At 40.5% G+C, this 23,510-nt stretch overlaps 1 protein-coding gene across 1 annotated transcript in view; it reads right to left on the bottom strand.

The window, feature by feature from the left end:
• Nucleotides 1–23,510, bottom strand: part of Sema5a (semaphorin 5A) — a 466,375-nt gene that overhangs the window by 210,343 nt on the left and 232,522 nt on the right. Inside the window, 1 exon segment of the mRNA XM_037209370.1 lies at nt 16,338–16,383. Coding sequence (XP_037065265.1) covers nt 16,338–16,383 — 46 coding nt within the window.

Raw genomic sequence — 23,510 nt, forward strand, 5'->3', positions numbered from 1 at the left:
CATCTACAGGCAATTAACAAGTGCTCACAGGGAAAGAATGAGACTTCCCCAGAGTTAAGCACACTAAAGGATCACAATCGTGAAATCCATGCTTTCTCCCTGGATGCCATCTTTGACATGGTTTCTCTTATGTGCATGAGGGTAATCTCCCACCTCTGAACTGCTTACCATATATCTCAGTTATGATAGAGACAGAGGTGGCTTGAGGGTGCCTGTCACCTATTTGGAGAGGGAGAGACAAAGTTCGCATACCTCACATGCTTTTGTCACAGCATATTCTTATAATTGTATGAATTCTCATTTGGGTGTATAAATAAACTAGTGTGTGGTGTATGCATGTGTATGAGGGAGTAAGGGGATATATGAATTTGATACACCCTTGGAGGCCAGAACTCAATATCAGATGCCCTCCAACATCATTTTCCACCATCTTGTATTATTATTTGTTTGTGTGTTTTCTAGACTTTGTTGTTCTGGAATCCTCATGTCTCAACCCCAAGTATTGGGATCATGAGCACATGTACAAGTCCACCTCTTATGTGGGGCCTGGGGATCCAAAATCAGGCCTTAATGTTCATATAACAAACACTTTAGGCTTTTGGTGATCTCCCCAGCCAACTGGACTATTTTGCTTTTGCCAATCAGTCACTATGCTGAATTTATGAACTAAACTTACTATGTGGGAAAACGCATTATTTACAGGATTTGTTGGGGCCAGGTCATTCACCCACTGGGTGACTTGGAATATATTTCATTTGGATAAAGGGTGTTACCAATGCTTCTCATCCATCCTAGTTCCTAAGCTCTGCCTTTTCTAGTTTCAATCAAGAATACACTTGGAATTTATACCCTCAGAATTTCAGTAACATGGCTAATTAATTTTACCATTTTAGGCTGCAAGTTCTATAGCTGAGCCCTCATAATTTCAAAGTTTAGTATTTATTACAAGAAAGAGGTATCATGTGTTCACAATGAATTGAGACTCCAGTGCACATCTTTACGGCCCTTGTCAATATATGGTTCCTCTTTGTCAGAGGCAGCTGTCTCATCAAGACTTAGTTTCTAAAGTAACCCAACATAGTTTTATCCTGTTTTAGTTTCTTCTGTAAGGTAATGACCTTTAAATCTTTTCTATTGCTCCAACATGACATATCTGGTAAGAGCCATGGTACTCACTGACATTTGGTCTTCCATCTCGCACAGAATTGCTGGAGCACTTTGTTGAATGCCATGTAATATAGGGCTTTTAATCTGTGTGGTTTTGTATTCTTTGCACTGTTCCTCTTTCTTCTGAAGTAATTATCTCTGGCTGTTATCTAGCATTCTTAATGCATTTTAGTTTACAATTTTCCCCATTCAGTTTACAAAGAGAGGATGCATCCTGTTCTTGAAAATCTTCACACCCATCATCTATCTATCTCTCATCTATCTAGCTGGCTAGCTAACACTCTCTCTCACTATATATACACATATGTAGGTATGTATATATATATATATATATGTATGTATGTATGTATAGTGTATATACTCAAAATGTAAAGACTTCTTAAAGGATATACATTCATATATGTGTATATAAACATGTATTATATTGTAATATATTACATGTATTATAAACATATGTATACACATGTTCCCTTTCTTATGTTTCTAGATGTTTCCATTGTTATACAACAGTTTTGGAATTAACCTACTTGTTGACAAAAAGGTGGTCACACAGTTTTCTTTCCACTATCTTCAATCATAGATATATTTTCTTGAAACTCAGATATATTTTAATTTTACCTATTTATTCAAGCAACGCTTGAAATTATTTTAGCAAAGAGCTATGTAAGTACTTCTTGGAAATTATTGATATAACATCCTAAATATTTATGTCCATGTTTGGACAGAATATACTACTCTCAGTAGGCAATGTCTTCATTCAAACTTCTCTGTGTGTTCTCTAGAGCATATTTACAGAAAAGTTGAGGATGCCTAAAAGTTGAATATGGCTGCATTAAAATAAAAAGTTAAATTTCTTAGTCAATCTATATAGCATCATGTGGTATCACTTAGTGTCCTAGGGCTACTATTCTTGTGATCAAGTACTATGACCAAAACAACCTGGGGAGGAAAGGGTTTATTTCATTCACAGTTCCATATAATAGTTTATCATCAAAAGCAGTTAGGGCAGGAACCTGGAGGCAAGAGCTGATGCAGAGGACATGGGGGTGGGGGTGGGTGCTGCTTATTAGATTGCTCATTGTGGCTTCATCAGCCTGCTTTCCTATAGGATCCAGGACCATCAGCCCAGGATGGCACCACTCACAATGGGCTGGGTCCTCCCGCATCAACACTAATTAAGAAATGCCTTACATCCCGATCTTATGAAGGCATTTTCTCAATGGAGCTTCCTTCCTTTCGGATGTCACTAGCTTTTAGTCAAGTTGACATCAAACTAGCTGGAACACTTGGTAAAGGGGTGATAGCACCAAAGCCAGTGAGACTTGATGTGCATAGACTGAGCATTTTTATCTAATAAAGAAGTAACATGCATACTATTAAAGCATCAATAGAGGACATGGTAGAAGTCGTGTTTGACAGACATGCCCAGATAGAACGGTGCCCAGTACAACTGTATCCACAGTTGCTCTGTCTACTTCTATTGCGGTCCTGGGTAAATCTATGATGACAAAACACTCATGGTTCACAGTCACCAGATGAAGAGTTTCAATCCACTCACTCTACAGAGTGTCAGGGAGATGTGACTCACGATTTTTCATTTATTTTTCTCTAGGGCTTTTCTTTTTTACTTACCCTCTAGGTAACTAGAAACCTCTAGCTTCCACAATATATAATCTCTGGCCCATATAAGAAGTGTACTATTAAAGTTAGAAACAGTGGGGTTTCCTTATCTATCAGTGTCAGCATCTGGGAAAGACAGGATGGGAAAGGAAATGGAAACAGGGTAGAGAATTCCAGCCTGCACATCCTCCAGCAGTTATGTCAGGTACCAGGCCCTTTTGAAAAGGAGAGCAAAAATGTATTCAGATCATTGAATCAACCCTCCATTTACCTAGAGCCAGAGATTGTCAGACAGTGTTTGCTATTGGCTTATAGACATTTCCTGACCTCTTTTCATGAAACTAAATCATCTACACAGCTGAAGAAAAACATGCACGTATATTCTATCTATCTATCTATCTATCTATCTATCTATCTATCTATCTATCTATCTATCTATCTATCTATCTATCTATCTATCATCTATCTATCTATCTCTATCTATCTATCTATCTATCATCTATCTATCTATCATCTATCTGTCTGTCTGCCTATCTATCTGTCTATCTATCATCTATCTCTTTATTTGAGGCTGTTTGAAAAGCAGAAATTCACAAATGGCCAGACACAAAGACATAAAACTCCTTCATTTACTTCACTTGTTTTGATGACGGGCGTTTTGTTCTTGTGCATTTGTTTGTTTCTTTTGAGCAGAGATGACTGTGTAGTAAGGGTTTAGAATACTGAGCAAACTTAAATAATATTCCTGAAAACTTTGAGCAGTATCCATTACACTGGATGAATTGGCACCTTGCCCAGGTCTGTGTACAGACCAGAGCACCCTGTCATTGGCTGAGACTCTCCCCACTTCTGGGGAATTACTCTTGGCTGATAAGAGTCACTGCACTGGAGAGTTATGTCACTTTGTCTCCAAACACAGCAAGACATAGGGTTAATTGAAGGGCATCAGGAACTGTGCGTAAATGGCTATCCTCTTTGCCCCAGCAGCATGAGCCTTGGGCTGATTTGTGGTCCTTACTGCCCTGTGTGATCTGGTTGAGGGTATGCTCCTGCTCTGAGAGCAGCTTGGCCGGTTCCTTTTCTTGGCAATCTTCTCCAGTCCTCACCTGCTGAATCCTTACCTTCAATAGACCACGCATCATGAATCCTTGTGTTAGAGGAGGGTCCAGGGACCTTGACCTTAAATCGCAGTATAAATGACAATTACACAGTAACATCTGCAGTTATAAAACAGGGGTCAATATAGGTAGCGTCACAAACGGTTCAAATGAGTACAATACTAGATAGAGCTGAAGCAGCCAGTTCATCTGAAGTCCTCCATACCCTCACTTGACCACACATGAATTGAACACCTTGATGCAGACACCTGCGCCCTGAGCCTGAATTCGTCAATAAGATTAAATTGGACACAAACCTTAGCAATTCTCTACAACTGAGATGTTGCTTTCTAACAGCCGAATGCAGGGTAGGGGCACAATAAATGTGTGATCATTCTTATTGCCGTGATTGACATCATTATTTCACCATGATTACAACTTTAAAACTCTACCAAATAAACAGTACACGAGTTAATGGGAACTGCTTTCCTTAAAGATGCAGAAACAGGGATCATTCAAGCAAAGACTGAAGGGCAAGTCAGCAGGATGCTTAAAATTCCAGGGCTGGCAGGGACTTCAGGGATAATCCACAGTTCTTGAGTCTCCTCTCCAAAATGTACTGTGGAGAAAATTGAGGTCCAGAGAGGTTAAGTGCCTTCCTCAGAGTACCATGCTTATTATTCACAAAAATGTCTGAGGCATGAATAAATCTGTTTGTGTACAGTAAAAAATTCTAAGTAGGTAGGTTAGAGGAGGAGAACACAGAGGCGCACTCTTGGGCTCCGTCTTGCTCTCCTGGCTGTGTTGCTATTCCGTGCTCATGTGTGATGCCTGCATCTCCTGTTCACCCTCGATAGACAGAGAAGCCGCATTTCCCAGCCTGCCTTGTAACTGTTGCAGAACACAGGACTAAGTTACAGCCAGTGGAATTTGACTGAGAACGGATGCTCATGCAGATCTCTGCTCACTCTCCCAGGCTACTCTGTGAAAGGTGGGTTGATAGTGATAGGGTCACTATCAACCAAAGCTCATGGTGTTCCCAAATGGCAACATGAAACAGAGCCCCACAAAGCCTGCCCTGTAATGTCAGGCGTGGAGAAATGAGTCTACGTCTCTCAGTGAAGGAGGGGGAAAGACTGTCTGTTGACGGGAGTCTACCCAACTTGGTAAGGATATTGTGGAACAAGTGAAAGTTCAGCCAGGCTCTGTGTGAAGCACAACTATTCAACAGCAAAACCTCCAAGAAGCTACAAAGGTAGGGGGAAAAAAGTGTTTGAACAGACTGGTAGACACAATAGTGCTTGGCAGAAATCCTGACCAGTGAGCAAGATGTAAGACACTAGCAGATAAGGAAAGAGGGGCTACTTGGGTTCCAGGCTATTAGCCAAGGTCTTCATCAGACCTCTATCATGTAAGGAAGCACAAAGAAACTCATCAACCAAATACTGTTTTAGAATGTGAAACAACAACCAAAACATATGACCCTGACTTACATTGTATTCACTTCCCTCTTCTGTCAGGAAATACTCATTGAAAAGTTGCTATCACTCAGACACGAGATTAAAAAAACATATTGTTAAGATGAAACATAAATACTTCAGGCTCTGATGATCTATGCTGGGGCTGCTCAAGTCCTCTAATTGGCAGCCACAGATAGCCACGATTGCATGCTAACTATATGCAAATGAGCAGGCGGAGCTGTGTTGATCAACTTTATGATCTTAATTCGTTGACCCTTGAAAGGATGTAATCAAATCCTTCTGCTTCTAGAAAACTATGATTTTTAGAACATGTGGTAAAGAAAGACAAATGGAGATGATGCTTTGGAGTCACGATTTCTCAGAGCCATGGGGGAGGTCAGGCTCTCCCAACTCAATACACACAAAACATAATTTAAAAAATTAATCAACGTGACTATCTCTTTGGAATAATTATTCTAAATTATTAATTAGTTAATCATTCTTTAGATTTCCAGCCGAGGGTAGTTATATGAGTGTTATGGCCCATTAGAGTGTATGTTATAAATTGACTTAATTCATTTTTAAATTTAATCTCATATTAATAAAAGGAGGCAATTTAAACCCAAGAATCACAACAGATTCTTTAGGCGTGGTCACCAAGGGTTTAAACATGTTGTGGATTGTTTACATTGAGAAAAATCTAAAGAGATAAATTTCCTAGAATGTCATAAATCTTCTAGATGCAATGAAGTAATAAACACCAATTCATGAACCAGAAATCTGGTATATTCAAAATATGTGATAACTGGGATAGCAGCAAAGGCGTGCATGCAGTCTTGGCAGTAAGCCATGCAGAATGAGAGAATGCTTTGCTGGGTGGGAGGCACTGCTCTATGCAGTATAGAATATATATCATCATGACCATGAAGAGTGTGCTAGACATTGTCAAATACCTCAGAAGAAAAAAATCAAAACTGCCCTGTTTGGGAACAGCTGGCTTAAACATCGACACAAGCTGAGAATCAATTCCCAATCATGGATACACAGAAAAAGAAATTAACACCTGCTGTAGCTTCTGACAATGTTTTCTGCCCACAGTGACTATGGAGTGAAGAGACCAGACACTAGAAGTCATAAAGAGGCCAGTGGTGAGAGAACACTCAGATTTCTGTTTTTATGCTTGTCTTCGATGTTGTGAGAAAGTCAGGGAATTCTTTTCTTTTGGAAACCAAGGGTCATGAGTGCAGATTTTGAACTATTTCCCCAAAGATGGTGAGTGGTGAGCTGAAGTTTTTCTTTGTACTCTTCAGGACCTGTCCAGTGGGATTCCACCACAGGCTGAGGCAGCAAGTGTGGTTACTCAGTTCTCCTGGAAGCTGTGTTGTTCTAGTTTTATTAGAGAGTTTTTCCCCTAAAACAAATGTCATCATTGAGGCAGGGACGAATGTGATGATAGAGGTTTGAATCTCTTACGACAACACAAAGCAGGAGACAGAGACATAGAATGGCAGACTCTTACTACATCAGAGAATGACTGGTCTTCAACAGGCATGGCTGACTAACAGTGTGCCAGGACATCTGCCACCATTTCTCGGTGGAAAGGTGCCCTGCAAGTGATACAACACTGATGCTGGATTCTCAAGTCATTGATGGAAAACAGGTTTAATTTCTGTAATGAAAAGCAGCTCTTGGGTGTTTCTCTTTCCATATTAAAGTATGTGTGCTTGAAGTCATAATGAACAATCCACATGTAGCCACTTCGCGGCATATGTACATGGGAATATTCCTGTGATGACAGTGGAGATTGGCTTCCAACACATCGTATCCACTCAGAGTAAGTAATCTCCAATCAAGGCTTTCAAGACTTCACTGTTGATGCCTCTGTTGACTGGTGCAATGAGGTCCATGTGGGCAGAAGTGTCCTCCAACTGGCAGTAGTTGTTTACTCTGTTCCAGCTCCTTGCATCAGGTCTCTCAGGAAATATGACCTCATAATGAGGTTTCTCTGGTAACAATTCTACAGAATACTTAGGATTTCAGCAGGGATCCACAAAGCTAAATCAACACCAATAACTCTAGCAAGTCTTACTCTATCCAGCCAGCTAGCTCCCAAATAATGACATGGAGACTTCTCATTAATTATGAAAGCTCAGTCTATAGCTTAGGCTTGTTCCTAACTAGCTTTTATAACTTAAATTAACTCACTTCCATTAGTTGATATTCTGTCACATGGCGTTAACTCTCTTCCATCTTGTACCTTCTGTTTCCTCTATGTGTCTCCTGGCTTCTCTTCCATGCCTACATTCCTCCTCCTCTTCCTTTCTCTCCTCGGAAATTCCACCTATTCTCCTGCATAGCTGTTGGATGTTGAGCTTTTTTACACCAATCACAGCAAAACATCTTCATACAGAGTATCTCACAACAAATAACAATGTTTAACAGACACCATATAGTGTAGAACACCCTGACCTTCCTGGAGTTTCTTGATCACTGAGAAATTCACTGAAGAGAAGAGAAGAGGAGAGGAACACCTTTCCGCGTGTGCTGGCTCGGCACTGATGCTCATCCAAAATCAAGACATGACAGGAAACTGAGACAAAGGAACTGACTAGGACAGTAGAGAGCATAGGGACTACAGGGCCTGGTGTGTAAAGAAGAACATTCCAGAGTCCGGATTTGCCTGTTCACCCTCGTCCTGAGATTTCTACAGAGCTGAGAGTGGACATTTTCAAGTGTCTCTTTCAGAGCATTTCTGAGAAGTCTATCTCATACCTCAGTAATATGAACTTTAGAAAGACAAAGTAGGAACTGACAAAATGCCTCAGTAGGTACAGGTGCTTGCCACCAAGTCTGAGGACCTGAGTTCTATCCCTATCCCAAATGGCAGAGGAGGAGAATTGACTTCTTGGGGTTCTCTTCTGACCTCCTCATGGGTCATGGTTCATGCACAAACACCCCCTTCAGACACACACACACACACACACACATACACACACGCACACGCACGCGTGTGTGCGTGCATGCGTGCGTGCGTGCGTGCGTGCATGCATGCATGCTGTAAATAAATGTAACAAATAAAGGTAAAGGAATAATGAAACATATGGTGCTTCAAGAGGTTAGAAAATTATGTTTTAGATGCTGCCTGGTATTTAATGCAGTGAGTAAGCACACTGAGAGAAATAAAACACAGAATGATTGCCAGGTGAGGCATGAGTACTGATCAGAAAGGAAGGCTATAGCTCTGAGAACCCCCTCAGGGCCACCAGCCAACCTTCCTTTTGATGATAGGATCCAAAGCAAATGACTGACATGAGGATGGAGGATTCAATTATTTTTGTACATGAAGAAGGTCAAGCCAAGAGAGGGCTGGCTACAAAGGAATGTACTTGAATGTGGGAACAGCCAGTGTATGGGGGACCAAGAAGCAGCTCGACACCAGCAGGAAAGGTAGAAGTGTGCAAGGTGGTGAGAGAGATGAGTAAGAAACCAGCCACGTGAAGGAGGCCATGGTGTCTAGCAGAGGGAGCAAGAGCTAGCCCTGCCCAGCCACACAGAGGCTGCAGAGAGGCCGTCTTTATTGGCATCCCCTTGACTTAGAATTTTTTTTCCCTTTCAGATTTGCTGTCCTGTGGTGGTATTGTGTTCCCCAAAATATTGTGTACTCTAATAAAAATATCTGGGGTCAGAGAACAGACAGCCACTAGATACAAAGGCTAGAAAATGGTGGCACTCACACCTTTAATCCTAGCATCCCAGAGATAGAAATCCCTCTGGATCTCTGTGAGTTCAAGGCCACATTGGAAATAGCCAAGCATGGTGACACGCCTTTAATCCCAGAAAGCCAGCCCTTAATCCCAGGGAGTGGTGGTAGAAAGTAGAAAGATATATAAGGCGTGAGGACCAGAAACTAGAGGCATTTTGGGCTGGTTAGGCATTTGGCTGGTTAAGCTTTCAGGCTATGGAGCAACACAGTTCAGCTGAGACCCATTCCGGATGAGGACTCAGAGGCCTCCAGTCTGAGGAGACAAGACCAGCTGAGGATCTGGCCAGGTGAGATAGCTGTGGCTTGTCCTGTCTCTCTGATCTACCAGCATGGACCCCAATAACTTGCCTCGGGTTTGATTTTATTAATAAGAACTTTTAAGATTCCTGCTAAATCTGGCGCCAACGTTCGTGTTACGAATTCATGAAAAAGCTGTTTGCTGTGGCCTTGTGAGCCCCAGCGCAGGCCCAAGCTATACTCAGCCGGTTGTGGTGGCACACGCCGGTAGGATTTGCTGAAGGAGACAGAGGCAGGAGGATCCGAGTTTGAGCCAGCCTAGGAGGTTTGGGAGAAGCTTTGGCCCGGACTGAGCCACAAACAGTGGTGGGACCATGGAAGCAGTGGCTACTGCTCCACGTTGCCAGCTCCTTCTCATCATGTTGGTGACTGCGGTGATGCTGCTACCTGGGACGAAGTGTTTACTGCTGCTGGTTCAGAGAAGAATTGCCAGGACCACCGTGTTACAAGAAAGCATCGGCAAAGGTCAGTTTGGAAAAGTTTGGCAAGAAAAATGGTGGGGAGAAATTGTTGTGAAGATTTTCTGTTCTAGGGAAGAATGTTTATGGTTCCGAGAGACAGACATTTATCAGACTGTGATTGCTCCAAACCACAGAGGAGGCAAAAAAAAAAAAAAAAAAAAAAAAAAAAGTCTGCAGGAAACCATGACCATGCCTAACAGTGACTTCAAAAAGATGACAGGATCCTATAACGATGATTCCACATGGACTATGATAAAGCCATTAAGCCAATTAACACCATGGAAAAATGGACTTTGGACTACAAACTGGTCAGGACAATTTCGAGAGACTAGTTGAGATGATCCAGCCTGACAGACTACTCGAACAAGGACTTGAAACAAGCCCTGAACTTTCCTATTATGCAGAGACTGGACAAATGATACAGGACTTGATGATTAACCCAAAAATGTTCTTTTCAAGATTCCCTAAAGATATCTTCACCCCTAGAAAGCAAAAAGAAAAAGAGAATATAGATATGAGATAGATCATCGAATCTACTCTGAGAAAAAAGATAAAAAGAGAATATAGATATGAGATAGATCATCGAATCTACTCTGAGAAAAAAGATAAATAATAGGATAAATAGGTAGATCATTGAATCTACACTGAAGAAAAAGGGGAAGATATAAAAATAACAAAAGGTAGACTACTGAATCTATTATGAAAAGAAAAAAAAAGAGAATATGGATATGATAAGATAAAAAGGGAGATTATGGAATCTACTTTTAAAAAGGAACTCCTTGTTTTAAATGAGAAAAGTAATGAAATTTTTTTGGTCTGAGTTTATCAGATGTTACTGGACTGGACATTGTTAATATATATAATGGAGTTTTTATCTGAATCTGTCAAATGTTAATGGACTAGACATCATTAATGTAATTTCTGTCTGTATATATTGTATATACTTATTAGATTGTTTTCTTGTATTAGTTATAAGCTTTCTTTAATTTTAGACAAAAAGAGAGGAGATGTGGTGGTATTGTGTTCCCCAAAATATTGTGTACTCTAATAAAAATATCTGGGGTCAGAGAACAGACAGCCACTAGATACAAAGGCTAGAAAATGGTGGCACTCACACCTTTAATCCTAGCATCCCAGAGATAGAAATCCCTCTGGATCTCTGTGAGTTCAAGGCCACATTGGAAATAGCCAAGCATGGTGACACGCCTTTAATCCCAGAAAGCCAGCCCTTAATCCCAGGGAGTGGTGGTAGAAAGTAGAAAGATATATAAGGCGTGAGGACCAGAAACTAGAGGCATTTTGGGCTGGTTAGGCATTTGGCTGGTTAAGCTTTCAGGCTATGGAGCAACACAGTTCAGCTGAGACCCATTCCGGATGAGGACTCAGAGGCCTCCAGTCTGAGGAGACAAGACCAGCTGAGGATCTGGCCAGGTGAGATAGCTGTGGCTTGTCCTGTCTCTCTGATCTACCAGCATGGACCCCAATAACTTGCCTCGGGTTTGATTTTATTAATAAGAACTTTTAAGATTCCTGCTAAACTGTCCTCCATGGTCTCAGATCTCTCTTTTTATAGATCTGATTTTTTTTAAGACTTTAAAAAAAGAGGAGAGGGAAAAAAACTGCTAACCTAAGGTATATAATTCAATCTCGGTTCTCTCTAGCAGAAAATAATCTTTGTATAAAGTAACCGAAATCACAGAAGTTATAAATATCCTGTTCCTCCTCACAACTGCACTGTCCAACAGGAGTGCTGAATACCCAACATGGCCGGTTCAGTTAATGCAGGCTAGAGACACAAAATGCAAATAAACCTCAGTATTAACCACACTGAAGTCGGAATATCTCAGCCACTTCCAGTAATGATCCCATGTTAGAATAGCAATATTGGGCTACAGTAATATAAGATGCACTACCGTATCTTTATTTTTTCATTGAGATTAACAGATAATATACAATTACCTAAGACTTAATATTGTATTTGATTTTAGCACACACACACACACACATACACACACATTCTCTCTCATGTGTGTGTGTGTGTGTGTGTGTGTGTGTGTGTGTGTGCATGTAGATTTGCCATGTGATTCCTGAGAGCAAACTCAGGATTGGGGTTCAGCAGCAAGTGTCTTTATGGACTGAGGCATCCTCGGGCTTCTCAGATGACCTATTCATTAGAACAATGCAGCCCTTTGTTTGCCAGTGTTTATTCCATTATTATTTTTTCACCCTTGGAAGTAATCATTTAAATAAAAATAAAATATTCATGGAATTCAGTGAGACCTGTTTCTTGGGGACACAGGAGAAACAAATAGTGTTGAAAAGAATTGTTAGCTTTGTGTCTAGTAACACTGAATAAACAACAGGCCACAGTCCTGCAGACACAGACACTTGACAGGAGAGCTGCAGTGCCTGGCATGCACTCCAGCGGGTGGAGGGTGGCTCCCGTTATCAGAGCTGTGGTTTGAAAACCGCCAGTAAGATGTCACTGTCTTCCCCAGTCTGTGTGAGCAGACTGAGGGTGCTCCGGGTGACGAGACTGACATGCTTCTCGTTTTCCCTAAGAGTGCTCTCTGCTGTAGACAACCTACATGTGACCCTGTCAAAGGTAGTCCTGGCAAAAGGAAGTGATGCCTGGGAAGGCAATTAGTCTCCTTGTCCTTGCAACATGCTATTCTCAGCTTAATAGTAACTACATGCCTGGAGCTCTCTGCATTTATTATGATGTGATTTTTATGAATAATTATGATTTTTATCCCAACTTCCCCATTAATGTTATCAAAGTATTCACTTTGTAGGTGTTTGTGGCAAGTGCACACATACGACTTAAGTCATTCACAAGTAACTTACAAATGTGATGCCCTTTATTCCTTCATTAGTTACTTTTCACTTTGCTGTGGTTAAATACCGAGCAAGATGAAATTGAAGTGAGAAAGACTTCATTCTGGCTCACAGCACCAAGAACTACATTCTGTCATGGATCATGGCGGGGAAGCCTTGGCAGCAGGACCAGGAGGCTAGGTCACGCTGCATCCACAGGCAAACCGCAGAAAGTGAAGAGAAAGTTGAGCTGGATTACGAAGCCCCACCTCATCCCTACCCTCCAGCCCAATGCTGTGACTTTCTTCCTCCATCAGGGCGCCACCTCTAAAGATCCCACAATGTTCCCAAACAGTACCATCAGCTGAGGACAAGTGTCCAGACACACAAGCTGTGGAAGACACTTCACATTCAAACCATAGCAACCACATACATTTTGTTATGGTTTTCCAAAAAATAAGGGCATTCTTTCCATAACACTTACCATCATAATTATGTAAATCAAGGGATTAATATTTGTGTATTTATAGGACATTAAGGTTCTATCTTATCTATTGACCTTCAAATTTTTGAGTTGTCTCAAAAGTGCCACTTGTAGCGTGAAAAAGAGAGTGTTTTAAGCATCAGTTTGGAGGAAGTATTATACTTGATAGACATATTTATGTGTTCTCTTTTTGGATGAAGCAACTCTTTATTCAGATACACATACATCACATGACTGTAATGCTTGAAAGTTCTAAGCCAGATTTTTTTTTCAGATGTTTATCTGGGCTCGAGTGATGTTTCTGCATTATGAGATTGGTTATAATTTTTGTAAGTTGTCATGGAAACCCTGCTGCTTCCTCAGTATAAAAAAAAATCATAGATATTTGGCCCATTACTACTGAAGTCATGATACACTGATTGGTTATAGGTTCATAGGAGGGTTCTTCACTGTCAAGGTGCAAGTTTTCCATGTGCAATTAATAACCGCTGTCTTTATAAGTGCCATGATAATATCAATATTCTGGTTGTCTTCAAATCCAATTAATAAATTTACCACCCAAGGATCATGTTTATGTCATGGAGTTTTCAGTGTGATGATTGCCAAATCCTAATTTTCTATTAGATTTTTCCTTCAATATTTTAGTTGGCTTTTTTACCTCATTTTATTATTTTAATGCTAACATATGTTCAAAAATTCTTATCTGATTCAATGTTTAATAATCTGCTACTTCTACCATCTCCTGGCAATCAATTTTTCTATTTCTTCAGGGAGCCCACTCCCAGATGGCTTCTGTGTCCTGCCAGATCATCATCCATCTCTGAACACCTCCTCCTTTTTAAAACAATCTCCTTCAATCTAATCTGACATCACCCTTTCTCTATCCTAGAATCATCATCTCTCCAAGAAACACTGGCTTCTCACAGTGGGAACTTCTGTTTGTAAACTGTGCTCACTTTCCTGGAATTTAATGCTTCTAGAACCTCGAAACCCCAAGAGCTAGGAAAAGAGGAAACAAATCAACACCACACTTGTTTCTTTCATGCTTCTTTGCACACATTTGCACACCTATTATGTGCCTGTGTTAGGGTGGGTGTAATATTCATGTGTGTGCAGATGCACAATTCTGTGAGAGTCTATTCTTTCATGATTGTGTATGCATGTGGAAGACAGGCGACCACTGCAAGCACAATTCACCTTTTATTTTTAATTAGAAGCAGGGTCTCTACTGGTCTGGAACTCATCAAGTATGCTAGACTTTCTAGGCAGTAAGCCAAGGCCCAGGGATCCGTCCACCTGATCCACTTCCTTGCCATTGAGATTATAAGTGCTGCATACCACCACCCTGCCTATCACATTGGTTCTGAGACTGAATGCAGGTCTAACTAAGTAATCTCCCCAACTTTCATGTTTCACAGATGAGAAGCTAGATACTGTGTTATACCATGAGAGTAGAAATGAACATATTATATATTGAGTGGTCTATATTTCATATTATTTATAAAAATTTTTTAAATTACATTAAAATTTTTGTTTGAAACTGTTGCTTGGTTTTCAGTAAAAAATAAATTATATATATTTATGATTATAACATGATTTTATTATATGTATATACATTGCAGAATAGCTTTAAGCTACATAATCTGCACACTACCTAAAACATTTACTATTATTCTGTGGATAGAAAATTTAAAATCTGTATTTAGCAATTTTAAAGTACATAGTACAGTTATTAAAGCTGAAATTATCAAGCTGTATGAGAGGTCTCTTAGAGTTATTCCCACTGCCTAACTGGAATTGTGCATACTTTGGCCAAGGTCTTCCCGATCTTTTCTGCATCTTTCAAGCCTTCAGTAGCCATTCTTTTCTCTGCTACTTTGAATTAGTCATTTGATCTACATGCAAGTGACATCCTTCAGTCTCTGTATTTCTGGGACTGTTTTGTTTAATTTAAGCAAGTACCTGTAGCTTGCTGATCATTCTGATTGCTTATTAATAAACTCACATTCTAACAATCAGTCAGTTCAGCTAAAGTTGTACACTAAACTTCAATGAGCAGGCAATTTGGTGTCCAACACAATAAAACTATTACAAAGGTTTATCCATCGACATCACTTAAAAAGCAAAAGCTACACACAACTGTGGAACAAGGGCTGTGCTTCACCTCCTTTGAATGGTTTCGGTCATCCTTACTGAATATGGATAGCATATGGTTAAGGTAATTTGTGGCTATTTTGTCAATGAAGAAATTGATAATGACTAATAAGCCTAGTGCTGGATAACAAGTCCAGGGATAAGGATAGCAATATTAGCTGATTATGGAGTTTCTTGTTTTAAGACATTGGAAAATGAAAGATGGATCTGATATTAAACTCGAGTTCTAGTGTTTTGGAATATTCACAAGCACAGGAATTCTAGACGAAAAGGATCAACTTCTGCCCAGTAACTCCTTAGAGCCTGGGACAGTAGGGTATTTCTAAAGTTGTTTCAAGCCCATTTTCCAAACTCTGCACAACCCGGGGATTCCAACACAGTCTGCAGGAAGCCTGGGAACACTGGTAGGGGAGTTTTGTGTATCTCTCTTCTTTTCCCTTCTAGAAGACCCTGCCTGGCATACTTTCCTAAGAGACTAGAGGAAGAAAAGAAGCTTCGGTGATCAGATCTGCACTAAAATACACAGTCAAGCACAAAGATGTCAAGCTCAGTCTCCAAGTGGCAACAGAAACAAGTTTCATTTTCAGAGGTTAATATTTTCTCTTCACTTTATGTGGCCTTTACCCAGTGCATTCATAGTTACATAATGATAAACAGAGGAGAAAAGGGTGTTTCATCAGAACATGATAGCTAGATGCATCAAGCTAAACAATCAATACCCGCTCTAACTAGAGATGCTTCCAGGACTCAAGGGATGTCCCTTGCCCTGTTATCATCTGATGAAAAGGAAGTCAGAATGACATCCAGGGAGTGAAGAGACCACATGCAGGAGGAAATGGTTAATTGGAAATTAAAGGGGATGTGGTGTTTCACATCAGGTAAGGCAGCTCAGAGTCCTGGGGCCTGACCACTGGGGAAACGAACCTTGTTCACCCTGATCAACAAATTTACATGCATCTGTCTTCAGTTCCTTGAGGTGGAAAAAATGAAAACTTATGGAAAACAAATTGCACCTACCTGGATGAGAGACAGATCCTCAAGCTGCAATCTGAAGAGATAGTTTCTGCAAAACACAAACAGAGAGCATGTTACCTTTAATAGATCCCCAAAGTCAGAGTCCATAAGCACCATGAGAATGATAGGTAAACACAGGTAGTGATGTGGGGGACAAAACACCACCCTGCTACTAATACGGGACGCAGCTGTCTGAAACAGAGAATAGGGTCACCTGACTTCTCAAGAGATATACATTTGAGACTGGTGAGAGAGCTGTGGACTGTGCAGTGTGTATGCCCGGGACAGATGCTCGCTCCCATTGCCTGCTAGCATTGTTGTGAATTAGGAAGAGGACGTGGGCACTTGACTCTGGAAATAAGTTTAACTTAAGGGAGATGAAACACAAGTCTTCTTCCAGGGTCTATTCTTGCCTCTCACTTGTATTCACTAGGTTTTATTCTTAGACCCTGACTCCAGTCTGTGTCCCAGCATCTGCCTTGCTGGTTGGGTTCAGCTTGGAGGCACAAATTTACCAGTTTTCACAAGGAAACTGATACTGTCAATAGTTCAACCAGCTTTGCAGCTCATATGTGATATAGAAATCAGAGACAAGAAAACTACCAGTTTCAATAAATGTGCAAAGGACACAGCGGAGCACAGACAAAGGAAAATATAAATTGGAGGTACAGTAGACTCTGGAATGTAGCTTTTGGGCCTCTGTCACAAGAGGTGCTTCTGCCTTAGGATGAAATCATGAGAGCCTCCACAGCATCAGGAAGAGGAGGCACTGTGGCAGTAGAAACACCTTGAGAAGAGATAGTCAATCCAAGTATACTTCAGTACCTCAGGAGAAAACCGAACACAAAGGAAAAGTGCACCTTAAGATGCAAAAGGTCAGGGGGCTTCAGAGAAGTCAAAGAACAAAGATGTGTAATAATAGCTTGCTTTAAGGTTACTTCTCTGGCATGATGAGAAATATAATCTCAATAGCAATAAGAAACAAATGTAGGTAACAGTCACTGCTGGGGAGGGAAGGGTGCCATGTAGATACAAGCTATCAGAAATAGACACGCTGGGCAGTGGTGGTGCACACCTTTAATCCCAGCACTTAGGAGCCAGAGGCAGGTGGATCTCTGTGAGTTCGAGGCCAGCCTGAGCTACAGCGTGAGTTCCAGGATAGGCTCCAAAGCTACACAGAGAAACCCTGTCTCAAAAAAACAAAAAAGAAAGAAAGGAAGGAAGAAAGGGAGGGGGAGGGAGGAAGGAAAGAGGGAAGGAAGGAAAGAGGGAAGGAAGGAAGAAAGGAAGGAAGGAAGGAAGAAATAGACACACTGCTCTGCTCCAGGAATGGAGACAAATGCCAGCCAAAGCAGGTCAAGGGTGTAGTTTTGAGAAGACCATCCCAGCAACTGTAGATAGAGACAGATGGGGAACAGGGACTAGGGCTACTGTCATGAGTGCTACACATCAGTCCCTGTGTGCTAACGTGTTTTTCAAGTGGTTTCAAAAAACTGTTCTTCAAATCACAACAGTAGCCTGTTCACTATATTCAATTTTTCTCTTGATATGCTATGGAAGAAAGTTCTAGAAAACTTGGCTAGTTTATTCTCCCACATGCAACATGAAACTTAGAATGTTTTTTGAAGAAAGGGAACACCTTAGGTGGGTACCTTGAAGAGAACAGGTTTCCAAAAATATGTCTTATGAGGAGGACAAGGGGGACATCCTGAATATGTGGGGGGTAAAAAGGACTATGGAAACACGCATATTTACAAGCGTGTATTCTCATGTGTGACACTGACAGGGGGCAGTCCTAGAAAGGAAGTTGGGAATCTACACACAGTTGGGAATTTTAGACAAGAGACCTAGAAAAGGCAGCGGAGGCAAGGCCCAGGCAAACCACCCCATAGCCTCTCTAAGCATCAGCTCCCTACAGCACAGGATCTCCCACTCGGTGCTCTGCCTACAGAAGGCTTCCCTTCTATTATTGCAGTAACCTGTGGGTTAAGAATACTTGTGCAAAGCTAGGGCTGTGCAGTCAAACAAACTTACCAAGAAAACTGAATGACTGTGCTCCAGTCTCCTTGCCTCTAAAATGAAGTCAATAACCATCTTCAAACCTACATTGGGGAAGTTTTAAGTCCAGACATAAAACACCAAACCTTGACTGACTATAAGCATACAATTGGCAGTCCAAATGTCTAATGTGTTTATGAAAATGACTAAGAGTTCTCAATGCATTATAGTTCTCAGCGTATGTTCCACTGTGCAGGGAAATGGAGGAGGATCAAATACAGAGGATGGGCAAAGCCAACGGTCTTCCCTGCCTGGCTCTCTGCTGAGTTGTTGGTAGGAATGGGAGTGGTGCCACTGAGTATTCAGAGAAGTTGGCAATACTGTTTCTGAGTATTGGTTCTGAGACCAGTCAAGCTGTTCTTTTCCGATTTAAGAAATATTTTCACATATGTATCTCTAAGTATTAGTAATATTTTGAAGATCATTATCTGGCCCCACACTCAAGTATGTATGTGTGTACATAGACATCTTCATGTTCATAGTATAGTACTGATCTTGGGTACTTTCTAGGAAAATGTCCCACACCCAAATAAAATCAACGCATATCTTTGGGTCACTGAAGAATGCAGGTGGTGGTACCCATCTGATACTCTGTGAAGCTTTGGACATGGCGGCTGGGAAGAAGAGTCCAAAGCCCTTTCTCTGTTTGAAGTAGGGATGAGAGGATGTACCAAGATTACTCACTGCAGTATCTGGTTCCAGTTTTGAGTGTTTTCTCATAATAGAAGACACCAAACTAGAAATGACCATTCACATCACTCCAAACAAATTCAAATTTCTAAACACTGTGTTGTCTGCTTCTCATCTGTTGCTAGCCTGTAAACTTAGCCCAGCTCCCTAAAGACATTGTCAGTCAGTTTCAGTATCTACTTTTCTTCAAAGCACCTTAGGACTATGACTTCCTTCCCACCACCTCCTAGATAATAAATTTGTTTGGCAGAGACACTCAGCAAGTGATAAGAAGGGGACAGGAGATGATGCCTCCTAGGAACAAGCCCACACTCCTTGCAAGTCCCATCATTGTCACTACCTCTACTCTGCTGCCCTGAAAAAGCACAAAGGAAGACATGACTTGTCCTTAGGTCATACTTCCTGGGTTATAAAATGGGAACTGATAGTTTTAAACTCATTTTCAGTGGTTTTTAATCTAAAGTGGAACCAGCAACTACAAATCTTTTGGAGGCAAGCCACTAAGGAATAATTTGCAGAGAAGAAAGTTCTACATATGGAGAGACACAGTGCAAATAGTTCAAGGTGGTAGAGATTCAGAGAAAGACCCTATCTTTGTTTATATCTGTGTCTTATGGCACCAACAACCAACCGTCCAAGTTCCTCTTCCTCATTTCACCTATACCAAACTGAGACAGAAGCAGCAGACCTTTGGACGTGGTCAGTTCTCATCTCCAACAGACACATTTGCACACACTAGACGACGACCAGGCCCCAGTGCTGCTCATAAAATGCATTTGCTTCCAGGCCATCGACCTTCTCCTCAGTGACTATGATCTGGCAGTGATATATGTCTTTCTGTTGAAAGAACAGTTTGGTCTGACTGTGATTTGATTACATGGAGCCCTCTTCCACCTTCATTATTTTCTTAAATTCTTCTGTAAACTACCTGCCCACATTTCTTTGAGCAAGAACCAGGCTCTGCACTTATGAAACAAGAGAGTCAAAATACACAATCTGTCAACGTACTTAAATAATTGACAATCCTTTTAGCTTTTACTTTTTTGTGGTTTTTTTTTTTAGATTAAAATATAGTTGCACTATTCCCCCTTTCCTCCGTCCAGACCTTCCCATGCACATCTCCCTTGTTTTCTTTGAAGTTGGTGGTCTCTTTTTCTTTAATTGTTGTTACTGTTCTCTCTCTCTCTCTCTCTCTCTCTCTGGTATATATATGTGTGTGTGTGTGTGTGTGTGTGTGTGTGTGTGTGTGTGGTGTATATATGTGTGTGCATGTGCATTTATTCCTGAATTACATTCCTTTTTATTCTGAGGAACCATGTGTACAGGCACAGGATGGTTCAGTGAAAAGGTGTCTGTTACAGTGCACAAGCATGAGGCCCTGAGTTCAGATCCCCAGAAGTGCTGTGAGGAGCTGGGTATGGTGCTCTGTCTCCGTAGCCCTACAGTTGGTAGGGGAGGGGGAGGAGTCTGGAGACAGGGGAGTCCTACAACTCACTTGCCAGTGGAGCCAATTGGTGAGCTCCGAGCTCGGTGAGAGACATAATCTCAAAAAAATGAATTTGAAAGTAGCTAAGAATAACTTCCTGTCAGCTTCTGGCCTTACATATTCTTTCTCTGTGTCTCTCTGTCTCTGTCTCTGTCTCTGTCTCTGTCTCTCTCTCTCTCTCTCACACACACACACACACACACACACTTGTTACAGAAAAACCAATTAAATAAAATGAATAATTAAGCAGCATTTGAAGTGATTGAGTTAATGAGCCACATCTCTGTAATTTGGATAGGCCGTTTATTCCCGGGTCCATGTGCTGAAGCTGTGGTCACCCATTGTGGCACTGTTGTGAAGAGAGGAACTGTTAGGGGACATGGTCTTGTAGTAAAAAGTTAGGTCACTGTTAGTGTGCCATTGAAGGAGCTACGGGGACCCTGGCCAGTTCTGTCTGTCTGTCTCTTTGTTTCCCAACCTACAGAAGGTACACAAGTCTCATGTACTACAATCTCCACCAACATAAAAGGTGCAAATGGGCACAGCTGAAAGTTCTGATGTTGTGAGCCAAAGCAGAACTGTTCTTAAACTATATTAATGTTGTAAAGTAGTTTGTTGATGGAAAGGTAACCAACAGCCATTTAACAAAAATAAAATTAAATTAAATTAAAAATAAATATGTCAAGCGAATTTCAGTAACTTCTGACAACTAATTTAAATGTTTATATTTTGCTCAACTAATATTTCAAAATAATCTTATCGTATATGATTGAAAACTCATCATCTAAAACAGGGAAAGATGGCTCTGTTTGTATAAGTTCAGTTAATAAGGACTTACGACAATATTTGTAAACCAGTCTGGTTATCTTTTCTTTTTGAAATAATAATAAAATTACATAACTACCCCTTTCTCTTTCCTCCCTTCAAATTCTCCCACATACCCATCTTTTCTGTCTTTCAAATCTGTGGTGTCTTTTTCACTAATTCACTAATTGTTGTTGTTGTTGGTGGTGGTGTATATGTATGTGTATGTGTATATGAATCCCTAAATATAACCATAACCTGTTCAACTGAATAATACTACTTGTATGTATGTTTCCAGGGATGACCATTTGATATTGGATAGCCAATTATAAACTATATTCTTGATAAAAAAAAAAGTTTGTGGGAAATTTGAAACTGAAGTCACAGGAACTATGTATAGCCTTACTTATTACAGGTATCTATTTAAATGTACATTTTTATGTTAATTGATTGAATCTCTGTTAGGCTGTTTTGTTTGTTTTGGTTTTATTTTTATTTGTTGGGTTTTTTTTTAGATTCTTTTAAATGTGTGTTTAATAAATAATAGATAACAGGAAATCCAAGTAAGTACACAAATACTCTGATGGTTCTTTTTATACTACAAATATGTAACATTGCACATTTTAGTCCTCTTTAACAACAATGCCCAACTATTTGAAAGATATTCTTTATAAGATGAATCCCAAGTGAAGTGCTGACAGGATTCTCTTAATCCCCTCCCCTGGACCAAATGATGTGAGCAAACACTTTGGATCCTGCTAACCTCCAACCCTCTTTTTCAACTGCTTTCCTCCCAGCACAGACTTAAGACTACTTTGGCTACACAAAAATTCCAGTCCAGCTAAGCAACAAGAAGGACTTTAAATCTCCCACGACAACTTGATCTATTACAGTTTAGGTCAGTGACCTATGAAGTTAAAGGTTACAAAAAGAAAGAAAATCTTCTAAAAGGAATAAAAAATTGATACTCCCAGACGTTGGGCCACTCACACCACAAAGTAAGATCTATGCTCCCTGCAAATGGCTGTTCTCCAGGGCACTGCAGAGGAGGCACACACTTTATCTTGCAATTGTGTGAGTGCAGAGGTGGGAAAACAATATATGTGAGGTCCAGGAGAAAGGCCACCAACCTTTCTAACATGAAAGAGTGATGTTGTAGGCTCCCAGCCAAGCAGAGATGCTAACCAAATGTTGCTCTTAGCATCTGTTTCTCTAATGGGCCAATTTGTGAGAAGCTCAAAGCTTTAAGTATTCCCATTCGTCTTCATAACACCTCTAGATGTAAACGAGTAGTAATGAGGACTACGGTCATTCTTCAAGGGAGAAAGGCATTGGTATAAAAGATTAAGATGTTAAACTGTTCTGTGTATGGTGACACGGTTTAAAGGAACTATTTTATTTACATATTTTCTTCTCATTTTAGAAATAAGAAGCCACAATTTGCTAAGTGGTAAATTTGGTTTTGTTTTATGTCTATACTAGACAAAAATATGGTGTTCTATCTCCTTAGTATTTCTGGAGTAAAATTAGACACTTGTTCCCAAGGTCTTGGGATAAAATTAGATATTGCACATTCAAATGCAATAAACAGATCAGTTTATGAGTAATGTTATCAGAGGAGTCCACAGATGCAGATGACTAATTCAAATCGCAAAGTCACTGCCTTTGACAGATGCCAAATGACAAAGTTAAAGCTTGTTTATCTTTTCCACCACGAGATGTCCAAATAGGTTTTCTCTGCCTCTACTGGAGTTTATGTCTTATTAACTCTAGAACTGAAGGACTCATCATTGGGTCACATCTCATCCCCCAGCAGAGCATTAGTAACAAATCACAAAACACAACAATCCATTCTCTGAAGGCACAGTGCAGTCCCTAACAGATGAAGTTGAATGGTGTCATCATGTAAAGTACTACGATTCAGAGGCCGTTAAAGAAAAGGTTGAGCCATCAGGAGCATATTAACGGAACGACTCATTTCATCTAGAGACATCGTAAAATGTAACTGTGACCTCCATTAATTATGAAAGACACAGGTGTTTTAAGATGACATTCTTCTAGAATAACTCAATTGGCCTCTGATGAATATGATTGTAAAGGCAAAGAAAAAAGTCTAAATTTTTATTTAACGTGTTAAG

Source organism: Peromyscus leucopus, chromosome 11 (assembly GCF_004664715.2).
Source record: "Peromyscus leucopus breed LL Stock chromosome 11, UCI_PerLeu_2.1, whole genome shotgun sequence".
Taxonomy (NCBI): Eukaryota; Metazoa; Chordata; class Mammalia; order Rodentia; family Cricetidae; genus Peromyscus; species Peromyscus leucopus.